The sequence below is a fragment of the Fragaria vesca genome, linkage group LG5 (assembly GCF_000184155.1).
Source record: "Fragaria vesca subsp. vesca linkage group LG5, FraVesHawaii_1.0, whole genome shotgun sequence".
NCBI lineage: Eukaryota > Viridiplantae > Streptophyta > Magnoliopsida > Rosales > Rosaceae > Fragaria > Fragaria vesca.
Genome location: NC_020495.1, coordinates 2,406,603 through 2,417,810, shown reverse-complemented (window position 1 = coordinate 2,417,810; position 11,208 = coordinate 2,406,603). Strand labels below are relative to the sequence as shown.

At 38.7% G+C, this 11,208-nt stretch overlaps 3 protein-coding genes across 3 annotated transcripts in view; all 3 read right to left on the bottom strand.

Annotated features, from left to right (window-relative positions):
• Window positions 1–1,183, bottom strand: part of LOC101305180 — a 2,033-nt gene extending 850 nt beyond the window's left edge. The window contains exons 1-2 of the mRNA XM_004300809.1: window positions 541–1,183; window positions 16–123 (exon numbers count right to left, since the gene is read on the bottom strand). Coding sequence (XP_004300857.1) covers window positions 16–123; window positions 541–1,183 — 751 coding nt within the window. The remainder of the gene's footprint in view (window positions 1–15; window positions 124–540) is intronic.
• A 1,098-nt stretch (window positions 1,184–2,281) lies between these two features.
• On the bottom strand, window positions 2,282–6,167 carry LOC101309251 (probable GABA transporter 2-like). The gene is made up of 7 exons (XM_004298838.1): window positions 6,071–6,167; window positions 5,745–5,975; window positions 5,230–5,327; window positions 4,127–4,313; window positions 3,464–3,594; window positions 3,038–3,274; window positions 2,282–2,957 (listed from the first exon to the last, which is right to left on the bottom strand). Exons 1-7 carry the CDS (start codon window positions 6,165–6,167, stop codon window positions 2,568–2,570), a joined length of 1,371 nt encoding a protein of 456 aa, XP_004298886.1. The 3' UTR covers window positions 2,282–2,567.
• A 2,233-nt stretch (window positions 6,168–8,400) lies between these two features.
• LOC101308964 (high mobility group B protein 13-like) lies at window positions 8,401–10,920 on the bottom strand. Its single transcript, XM_004298837.1, has 9 exons — window positions 10,387–10,920; window positions 10,084–10,191; window positions 9,724–9,995; window positions 9,535–9,643; window positions 9,384–9,449; window positions 9,129–9,299; window positions 8,949–9,043; window positions 8,776–8,860; window positions 8,401–8,687 (listed from the first exon to the last, which is right to left on the bottom strand). The coding sequence occupies exons 1-9, from the start codon at window positions 10,855–10,857 to the stop codon at window positions 8,571–8,573; spliced, it is 1,494 nt and encodes a 497-aa protein (XP_004298885.1). The 5' UTR covers window positions 10,858–10,920; the 3' UTR covers window positions 8,401–8,570.
• Window positions 10,921–11,208: the final 288 nt, after the last annotated feature.

Here is an 11,208-nt window from a genome sequence, read left to right as displayed (position 1 = left end):
TAAATAACCCTTCACTCTTATCTCTTCTAGCATAGTAATAGGGGGCGTTAGACCTTGCTCTCAAAACCCAACCATTGAAGCTCTCACAAGCATTGTTAATGAGCATGTCACAGTCATAACCAGCTGGGAAAAGGGTAAATCAGTCGAGAATTCAAAGTATAGGGGTATACCAGTTTTAAAAAAAAGTGAGGGACAAAACTGATTTTAAGTGTAAACTACAAGGTGTCACAAGCATTTACTCCAAACAAAAAATATAAGGGAATAGCTGTACATCAATCACGACTTGAAAGAAAGAAAAAGAAAAAATCAATCACTGATCGACGTCCTTACGAATACACATTAAATATTACAATTGATTATATTCTGTGTGTAATTTCTCATATGTGGAGTCGGCACTTCTTCTACTATACGAAGATGATAATTTGAAGTTCCAGATCACCGCTGGCGCCACCAGAAAAACAAATAAAACCAGAGGGATTTTGTAGGATATTGCGCGGGCCAAGCACAAGACGAACGCTATCACAAAGAAAAAACATATACTGAAAGCGATTTCAACGGATCCAGGTACATGACGATCAAGTTGTTCCTGCAGTTGTTCTCGAGTTACAGGCTCAGGCCGATCCATGATGGAGGCGACGAAGCCGTCATATAAATCTGGTAGTCCGTTCAGGACGAAAGAAACAAACTCAGAATCATGAACAGGTGAGCCTGCCTCTTCGAGGGCATCGGCGATTTGTTTAGCTGTTTCTATGCATTTCGTTTGCGTCCGAAACTTATTCACGTCCAGGTTTCTTAGACGATCCCTGAGCTCACTTACATAAGTCATTGCATCCTCAGCGAGTAGGTTTTCCAAGTGTAACCACAGAGCTCGTCCGCTTGTGAATTCTTTTGTGCGTCCGAGTAGGCTCACAGATAAAGCTGAGTTGATCCAGGTTAGTAACGTTTGGTCCCTCTTGATCCAATTGGTATGAGCTAGGGTTTGGCTTTGTGGTGGACACTGCTCTCGACCTTCTGCGAGGTCTAGCATGTCAGAGGCCCTCAGAACTGAGATGAACAAGGATTTCCACAGGAGGTAATTCTCCTTAGTCAGTTGGATTGGGATACGGCTAGGAAATTGGTGAGCATGTCCGGGACGTTGGAGAGAGGTTGACGACGACGATGATGAGTCGGTAGCAGGAGGCATTCTTGGTTGTTGATCCTCAACTGGAGAACAAGTAAATAACAAGGGGTTTTTATAGAATGTGGAATTGACGATTTATGTAAGAAGCTTAGGATGTGTGAGTAGAATTTGATAAGGAATCCACATGTGACATAACTTGGTACCATCAAAATCCATTGTGGATCAGGATCCTCTCCTTAGCTAGGGGTCATGCTTGGTTCTGTTTGACTTTCAATTTCGTCCATTGATTCGAAATTCAAGGGTTATTAACTGCCCACCTCAAACGAATCCTATTAATTACCGTTTTGAATGCCACATAATTGTTTCTTCTTTTTGCATAGTATTGCCTAAACCCTTATCATTTTGAAAAATATATATATATTATATCCACGACTAGGGCATATATTGTGAGACATTTTCTTAGATTGTATGAAAGTAGTATGTAAGTGTGAGAGTCAAACTTTAAACTAATTTTGTAATATAAGCATGAAAATAGTAAATGTATCAACCAATCATGGACGATATTAAAAAGTGAGAAGGGTCATTTGAACCCTCTCGCTCTCATGTGGCTACACCACTGGTAAAAAATGACATAATATAATGCTACTGATCCTCAACAAAGTTGTACTATACTTATTAACAGATTATTTTTTTTTATCGAGTAAATATTACAACTACGTGAGTTGAACTCACAATCTCTACTCACAACATCCCTCTTGTTAAGAGGAGACTATGCCACTAGACCAAATGGTACTTGAATTACGTCTAGGTAAGAAAATTTTCATTTGTATTGAATTTGGACATTGATATTTTAACTGTATGAATTCTGTTTCAGCTTGCTAGGAGATTAATTGACTATGATTATTATAATTGTTGAATGTAAGAATGACTCTTATTTTGATTTTGTTGTTTGTTAGTGTTGAATTTCAAAGAGTTGAGTTGAGCAAGGTGTCATCAACAAAGAGGAGTTGAAGTATGTCGATGATAATGATGGAAACCAAACACCCGAGAACATAGTGGCAGATGTTACTCTTAACTCTAGTTCCATTCCGCGTCCCGTGACGATTATCGGGCTAATCCTGGTCTCATGGTCTCTTCCAAAAGAAAAGCGTATAATGTGAAAGAATTGGTTCTTGCCTTCTTGGCCAGCCAGGATTTTCGATTTTTAATTAGAACAACCACATTCTCTAGAGTTTCCCAGATTTGGAGTTTGCGGGTTACATAATGTCTACAATACAGATCGATTGAGCCGAGACTTTTGATAAAGAAACTAACTAAGAACCTAACTAACACATAGCAGTTGTGACTTGTGAAGTTTGTAATTTTGGTATTACAAGCTACAAGGGCCACAAATGGCACAGCTTCTCCATGACAAAAGGGGAAGGCTGCTTTACATATATGTACAAGCTTAGTCAATCACATCATCACTAAACAGCTTAAACTTGTTGGCATCAAGAACCAATTTCCTTACGGAAGAAAATGTGCCCATCAATCCTACTGCAGTGAACACAACCATTATAGACATGTTGAGCCAGTAAGTGAAGGTCGATTTTGTTGGCTTATGAGTCTTGTTGTAGAGAAGCATTGGAAGGACGAAATCTAAAGGGATAAACCCAACAGCTCCAACCACAGCACTTATGTCTCCGAAAAATGGAAGCATTGCAGCAAAGAATCCGCAAAGTATCATGTACACCGACCGAAGAATTATCCGAGGAATCAGATTCCTTTTCGAAAACATTCCTTGATTGACATCAGCTGATTTCTTTTCCATTATCTCATAAGCAACTTGAGAATAAACCTGCATCATATTGGAGAAGCATTATTTCAATGTAACATTAGAACAGCACTGCTTGTAAAGCTACATGAACAACAACTTACCAGGCCAATGGCAAGAAGCTGAAGGAGAACAAATACTACAGCAAGACCTAGGACCCATGTTGGAGCCAAAGAAGGCCCTTCATCTGGCATAAGGCTCTCTAGAATGTTTGAACTAGCCTTGTTCCCAAAAACCCAGTAACCAGACACTGCAGTGGCGTAGAACGTAAAGAAAATTACTGTGTAACACATTACAAGACCTTTTACCATCTTTCCTGTAGCTGGGGGCGCCAATGTTGCCTGCACTGATCCCAAGGGTGTGTTATAAAATCAAATGAAGAAGCTTATGCTAAGCAAGTGATCATTTGACATTATTCTCTGACGATTGTGATTTTCCCAAAACTATAAGGGAATAACTGTACTTTTAGTTTCTACACGCGTCTCTAAACTGATTTAACGGCAACAGTTCAAAAGATAAGAGTAAATTACTTGTATTTCAGGTAGTATGCCGTTCCCAAAGATAGCAGCTATTATGGATATGGAAGTGAAGGCATTGAAGACCCTTATTGATGCCGTAGAATCTAGGGAGTAGTCCCTTGGAGGGGCATTCTTAGAGGTACCTGTAGGAAAAAATAGAAGTTGCTAATGTAACCTGAAGAAATTAAGGTTTTAAACTACTCTTGTTCAGAAATAGAACTATATCCCCCAGCCACAAGGAAATTAAATTGAACGTTTTTGTGATTTTGAAATGTAGTAACAGTAAAATCTTTAAATCACTCAGGTTAGAAGTTCTTATAACTTGATGGGTCATGTTGCCTTTCTTGATAATAAACTGCTATGCCGTTGATCAATTGAAAGCTTGAAGTCTCAATGCTTTACATAGAAACTGTTGGTCTGCCATACTTTAGTTATTAACGCAAATAACATACCATTTAACATGCAAGATGAAATTTGATACTAATCAGCAATTGTTCTAGGAAGAGTGAAAGCTGTCAATGATTTGATGCTAGTGTTGGTACAAAGCAGAAATTGTAGCTCTAAACTCTGTAAAAAGAATGAAGTTATTTTGCACTAGCTAGGGGTCCAGAAAGATATAGGTAATAAGAAGTAATCTACAAGTGAAAATATAGACATTAAATAGGGATTCGATACCTGCATAAATACACGCAACAACCGCCAGGAATGAGTAGCCCAAGCTGAGAAGCAGGGAACCAAGGTTAATATGTCTGAGGGAGTGGAAAGATGGTAGTTGAGAGATGACCATCATTACCACGGTAACCATGGCTATGAAGTGGTACAATTTCAGGGATCCATTTGGAGAAAGTTCTGTATACATAATCTTACCAAAATAAAACCAAACGCCAGTCAAGATAATGAAAGATGAATAAAATCTGACTACTGTACTCTAATGCCATAAACAGATAGAAAAAGAAAAAAGATCAACCAATGATCGCATACTACTACGTTGTCATTCAAGGCTGTCCTGCATAGGAAGGATTTCTATCATATCCTTGGTTAAAACTTCTACTAGCAAATAATGCAACTATAATAGATTGCTAAGATTGTTGTTATGAGAATTTACTATAAAAGGTCCTTTAACTGGTTTGTTTATATTGACCAACTCAACATTCAATCAGTTTAACAATGAATGCAAATAGACCCATCAGGCTTTCATTTTTGGATTAAGGTGCTAACAATCAAGTGATAACTATGCAATCGTTCAGTACCCTTCTTAACATGCAACCGTTTGACATGGATAAGTCTCCTGTGGCTATCCATCAAAGTAATCGCTTGCTTGAGTTTATAGACAACTAGATTGAGACATCAACAAACAAGTGCCAAATCTGCACTAATTAATCAGAGGCTTCTGTAATTGAAATACCATCCCAGCTCTTTACAGGTTTATGATCCAACAATTGACTGCTCATTTCTGTATTATTTAAGAAGCTTTGTTGCTTATAAGTATAATCTCGTGGTTTTCAAGCAACTACCATAATCTTTTGTCCACTACAAGAAGCAATATCATGTGGGAATCAAATTTCTAATCACCAATTAGACCCAGCAGCACATGGAATCAAATAACTAAGTTGAGTAATTTATGTATGCTTAATTCTTAAATACTATAATGAAAGTGCCTACTGCTTGCCATTATTCCCCCACTAACCCAAAAAGCCACCATAGCTATTTATACAAAACAAATTCTCCCTTTTTGAATAAATAGACAATACTATTAGAAGCTGAAGCTTTCACCATACCTTAACACATTCCCCAGCAAGCAAAATTGCTCCTATTCCAACCCCAGTGTTTATGGCTGTCTGTATGAATATCACAAAGTAGAACATTCCTCCTGACCCTGTAAAAACACCAAAGAAAAAAGCAACACATTGTTTATGATCAAGATTCCACAACTCTTAGTGAGCAGGGAACAGAATATCAGAAACAGAGGACCCTGTAATAAACAGACAAGAGCAAGTCCGACCCGACCCGTATACCCACACGCGTGGCAGAGACTTGGGACCCTCAAATAAAACCCGGACCCGACCTGTATACCAACGCGTGGCAGAGACAGCGTGCTCCACCACTCCATGGTCCGAAAGTCAAACCAATAATCACGAGAAAACCCGATCCAACGACTCCGGCGGGGTCTCCTAAAAAGCCGCAGAACACCGCGCGCCACTATGCAACCCAAAAATCGTTTCTTTTTTCTTCAAACGAATGAAACGCAGCGTTTCGAGTTTTAAAATAGCAACAAAAGTAGCGGAGAGCTCACCTAACACGTCGGCGGCGAGCTCCCGGAACCTGATGTGGCGGCGGCCGGCCTTCTCGCAGTGGTCGAGAACCTTCGACATGAGGTAGTAGGAGTAAAACGTCACGACTCCCATGGCGGTCAAGCAGAGGAACCCTACCGGCCATCCCAGCCCTCGGAAAGCGTACGGCAGCGTCAGGATCGTCGGCCCCACTATCGCCGTCGTCAGATGGAACCCGGCGTGCCACCACTGCCCTAATCAAACCAACACACACAAGTCAGATTCTTAACGAGCTTGAAATCAAAGAACGGAAATTTAGGCGGTGGTGGTGGTGGTGGTGACGTGGAACCTTTTGATTCGAGGACGAAGACGGCGCCGGCGTCGGCGTCGCGGGGAGAGTCGGGGCCGGCGTCGAGGAAGGGGTGGGGGTTGGGAGGCTCAGGCATCATGAGAGAGAGGGTGTGCAGCTCTGAATGAGCTGCAGAGAGTGGGGTGGACAGGTTAAGGGGGTTTTTGGAGGCGTAGGTTAAGCTTAGCTGGGTGGGAGGAGACTACTATGCTAAAGTGCGCCGGGAATTTTTGCCGCCCGAGAAAGTTGACGTGATTTTTGTTTCTTGGATTCCCACAATGAGAGAAAAGGAGACTTTGAATTGGTTGATGGAAGACTATAAATAGAGTGTGTGTAGGAGAAACTGAGAAAGCGAGGGCTAAATTACGAGATCAACCTTCGCAGGTGAGGTGAGTTTGGATTTGTTTGGGGAGGGTGTTTTTGGGATTTCGACTAGTTGATAGAGTGGACGAGATATTGAGTAAACGAAATGGATGTTTTGTTTGTCATAAAATTAGGCAAAAAAATCTCATTGATGCATAAGGATGTATGTCAGAGAAATAAAATGTGATTAGGCATGGAAAACTTTACTCATCTCTCCCTCTCCATTTTCAAAAATAGTAAATTGTTAGCATGAACGAAATTACACCCAAAAAGTGAGAGTAGTTCAAATTTCTTAATAAGGTGATACTTAAGAGTGTCTATTGCCACACCACAAATCACTTTATTTATCCCATATTTTTTTATATCTTACTCATATAATTTTAAGAGAAATTTTAAATACACACCCCTAATATCTTAATACACACCTCTTACTTAATACACCACTTATCAAGTTTTTTATTTTAGTATTATACTTAATACACATCTCAGACTGTCTAAAATGCCCTTAATTTATGAAATATTCTATTATTTAATATAATTAATACATATTTACTATTTGGTACCTCTTTTTACATATTATTTCATCTAATTTTTGCTAGAATTTTTTGGTTATCATCGTTCAATTTATAATAAAATGATTATTGTTATATCCGAACTCCAAATCACCAATACAAGTTTTCAAAATTCACAAGCTAGTAGAATTGTAGAAGTACAGTAACTATTAAACATATATAGATAACTAGTAGCTATTAAACATATATAGATAGCTAGTTATTCGATAAAACATGTCATAATAAAGATGCAGTACATGACAGTATGATCTGTAAAATCAAACCAAAGCTGATACAGATAAAAAAAATTTAAAAAAAGAAGAAGAAAAAAAAAATACAACCTAAATGAATTGTGGAGAAGAGTTGGGGTTAGGGGAGAAGACGTGTTTTCGACGATATTAGGGTAGAAGATGTTAAAAAGAATACTTCTAGTGTGATTTTTTTTTTTAATAATAGATGTTTGTTTTGGTCATTTAGCTTACCTATAAAATCTTAATAGAAACATAAAATAACAGAGGTGTGTATTAAGATATTAGGGGTGTGCATTTAAAATTTCTCTAATTTTAATTGTAAGTCTACTTTGTTCACCTATTAACAATACCCTAAAAAACCTTTTTCTCAATTCTAATTTGTTCACCCTACATTCTCTTCATATATTTTATCAAATTCAGATTTGCTTAAGGTAAGTAAAATCACCAAGTAAACAAAAATTCACATGAAAGTATAAATCCAAGTTAAAGAACAAGGAAAAACTCTCAAATTTAACAACTTGATAGTATCAGTCGATATCAAAATGCAAAATGTCTGTAAATGTATCTCTAGTAGCAACGCCTTCTATATTTCTAAGTTTCTTAAACTGATCTATCCGTTGTTTATAAATACGGTACAACAATTGTCTATAAGAATTTACATACAAAGTCGACATGAGAAATAATAAGTAAAGAGATAGACGAATCATCAACAAAGAAAAAAAATACAAACAGTTTACTTCATCTTCAGGTTAAATGCTAATGTCTTCAGACTCACGACCGAATATGATAAATTTGGGTTAGAGTTATGAAATTTGTGTTCATCCAAAACAAAAAGATAAAAAAGAAAAAGAAAAAAATATGTAATTTGTAACAACTTATTGTCCACTGCTGTAATTTTATATCAGTGTATTTTGGTATTTTAATAAATTAATAATGTGTGAGGTGAGCAAAATGATTTGTGAGGTGGCAATAGATGCACCCTAACATAATATTCATCTATTTCAATTTTATGTGGTTTGTATTGTTTTAAGAAGGTATTTTGGGGCCTTCCCCTAATAGATAGAGTGGACAAAATAATGAATAAACCGAACATTTCTGCGTCCATCATTACTTTTTCTGGCCAAGCAGAAGAGTTGTCCGAAGTTGGGGAAGTTGTAGGGTTCATTAGGGTAGAAAGTAGATCATATTCATTAAGGGGGGTAGAAAGTTGGCATCAAACTGAAAATGAAAATTACACTACAGATAGAATTCAGGTTATGCCATCAAAATGATGGGCTTTTCAAAATGATGGGCTTTTCACTACACTAAATGTTCATTAGCACTTGAACACTTTCTTCAGTCTTGGATGGATGCAGCAACAGACTTGTTGTATTCCTCCAATTCCTTCTTATAAGCCTCCATGGCTTCAGCAGCCTGGTCATTCCACACCTTTCTATCTTCCTCACTCAATTCCTGTACAACAACAAAAATGATTAGTCTCTAGTTCAGTCCATGAACGAGAACATTGACTCAAGAGATTCAACTGAAACAAAGGGAGTACCTTCCATTTAACTGAAATGAGAACAGTAATGGTGGAGTTACTGATTCCTGGTCTCTCCTCCATCAGATTCTTTCTTGCTTCCTTGCTGCATTGTTAAAAAGAAAACAGTCAGACTCTTCTCACAGTCATATTGGATGGTTAGAATAGGACTGTAACATTGCACTGAGTTTTACCTGAACAGAATGTATGAGGATGCAGGCCTCTTGGGCTTGTTGGGATCAACAATCTTCTTCTCTTCCTTCTTCTTCTTCTCAATCTCTTTTGTTTTCTGTCAATTGTAAACACTATAATCAGCAACAAAAAGTATGCAATTGGAACATTTATTAACAGTAAATGAACAGTTGACAGCAAACCTTGATTATGTTCTCTGTCTTCTCCTTCTTCTTGAGCAGTTGAAAGGCTTCATGCTTTTGAAGCTTCATCATCTCTTCCTCTTCCTTTCTGAGAATGGCAACTTCCTCTTCCTTCTGTTGCTTATAGACCTCCATTTCTTGCATATACTTCTCCTTGTTCTTCTTTGCCATCTGCGATTTTCAAATACCAATGAGCTATGGTAACTGGGCCACAAAAATCAAACCGCAAAGCTTCTATATGCCTAAACAACAAACCTCTTCATATGGACCCTTTTGCTCATCTGTCATGTTCTTCCATTCTTCACCGGTGATCCTTGCAACCTATCAAATTATCCCCAAATTTTATGAATTAACATTGCGAAAAAATAAGTTTACATGCATAATATAGAGATGTTATTTCATTTACCTCTAGAACAGATTTGATGTTCTGTGCATTCAGGGCTGCTCGCCTCTCATTTGTGAATAGGAAAAATGCTGACACTGGCTGCTTGGGCTTCAATGGATCCTTCTCTTTCCTGCAAATACATTATATGAGTACAATTTTCATATTACCAATTCCTTACTCAACTAGAGAAAGTTTGAAATGAAGCATTACTTGTTCTTCTTGCCATCCTTTTCTGCTTCTTGTTTGAATTGCATGTACTGTTCAAGCAACTCCATAGCTGTCTTCTGCTTGTGCTCCTCCTCAAACAAGTGCATCGCCTCACTCTCACGCTTCTCCTTCGCCATCACTTGCAAATAGGCTTCCTTCTCAGCTTGGTACTTCTCTTCATAAGGCTTTTTCTCTTCCACTGTGACAGTCTTCCATTTGGCCCCCAAAATGGATGATATGTCCTTAAACTCGGCCTCAGGGTTCTCTTGCTTGACCTACATCAAAACCCCCAAAATATCATTAACAAATTTTGTTGCCGAAAATTCAAATCTCAGAACCATCAACAATATTCACATTCTCTACCTGATTCCACTGATCTTTGCACCATAGCACATAGGGAGGCGATGGCCTTTTCATCTCAGGGCCACCCTTCTTCTTCTTGTCTTTCTGTGACGGAATAATTGGGAGTGCCTGAACATGTATAAACCATTTGAATTCATTATCTATTTCATCAAACTCCTAAGATTCATCAAACCAAATTTCAAATCGCGAATCAAAGTAATGTTCTCAGCAACCAAACAGAGCTACTAAACGAAACACAAGCAAACAAATCGCAACAAAAATTGAAGATCTGAAAGAAATGTCAGCAGTTTCAAGAAAATGAACCATGGTGGGCTTGAACTCCTTCGTTTTCTGCAACTTCTTGAGCTCCATCTGAAGCTTATCTTGCTCTCTTCCCTTCGATTCGAGCTCCTCCTCCTTAAGCTTCAAGATCTCATCCTTCTCCTTCAAAAGCTCCTCCGTCTTCTCCTTCTCCAGCCTCAGAGCCTGAAGCTTCTCCTCCATCTCCTGCAAGTCCTTCTCGAAACTCGACTGCGCCGTCTCCTTCTCCTTCGCCGCCTTGGACTGTTTCTTCGAGGCCTTGGTGGCTTTCTTCGGCGACGTGCGAGGCTGCGAGAGGCTCTCGTGGTTCTCCTTCGCCGGATCGGTCGGGATCGGGCTCGGAGCAGCTGCCTCCAACACCGTTCCGGCCAGGATGTTGGCTTCGTTTGTGGATGGAGTCTTGGCCTTCAGCGCCCTCCTGCTGGTCCTTGCCTTCCTGGTGTTCGGCATCTCGGCGGTTGCGATATCAGCCATGGCGGAGAGCTAAGGGAGAGAGTTAAGGTTTCAGAGATTTGGGGATTTTGAATTTGAGTGAGTGCTGTAGTGGAGAAGAGAGGTGTTTATATTGAGATCCAGACAACGGTTAAATTTTTTGAAATTCAAATAAATTCTGGAGATTGGATAGTTGCTTCAAGTCCGGAGCGCTTCAGATTCTTACTTTTACTGACCGTTGGTAACAAGAAAGGAAATGAATTTGTTTCCCTTTCCATATAAAGGTTTTAGATTTTATTATATTTTTTGATGATTTATTTCCAATTATCTCATCAACAGGAAAAAGAAAGATGATTTATTTCCACAAAAATTTGGATTTTTAATTTTTGTAAA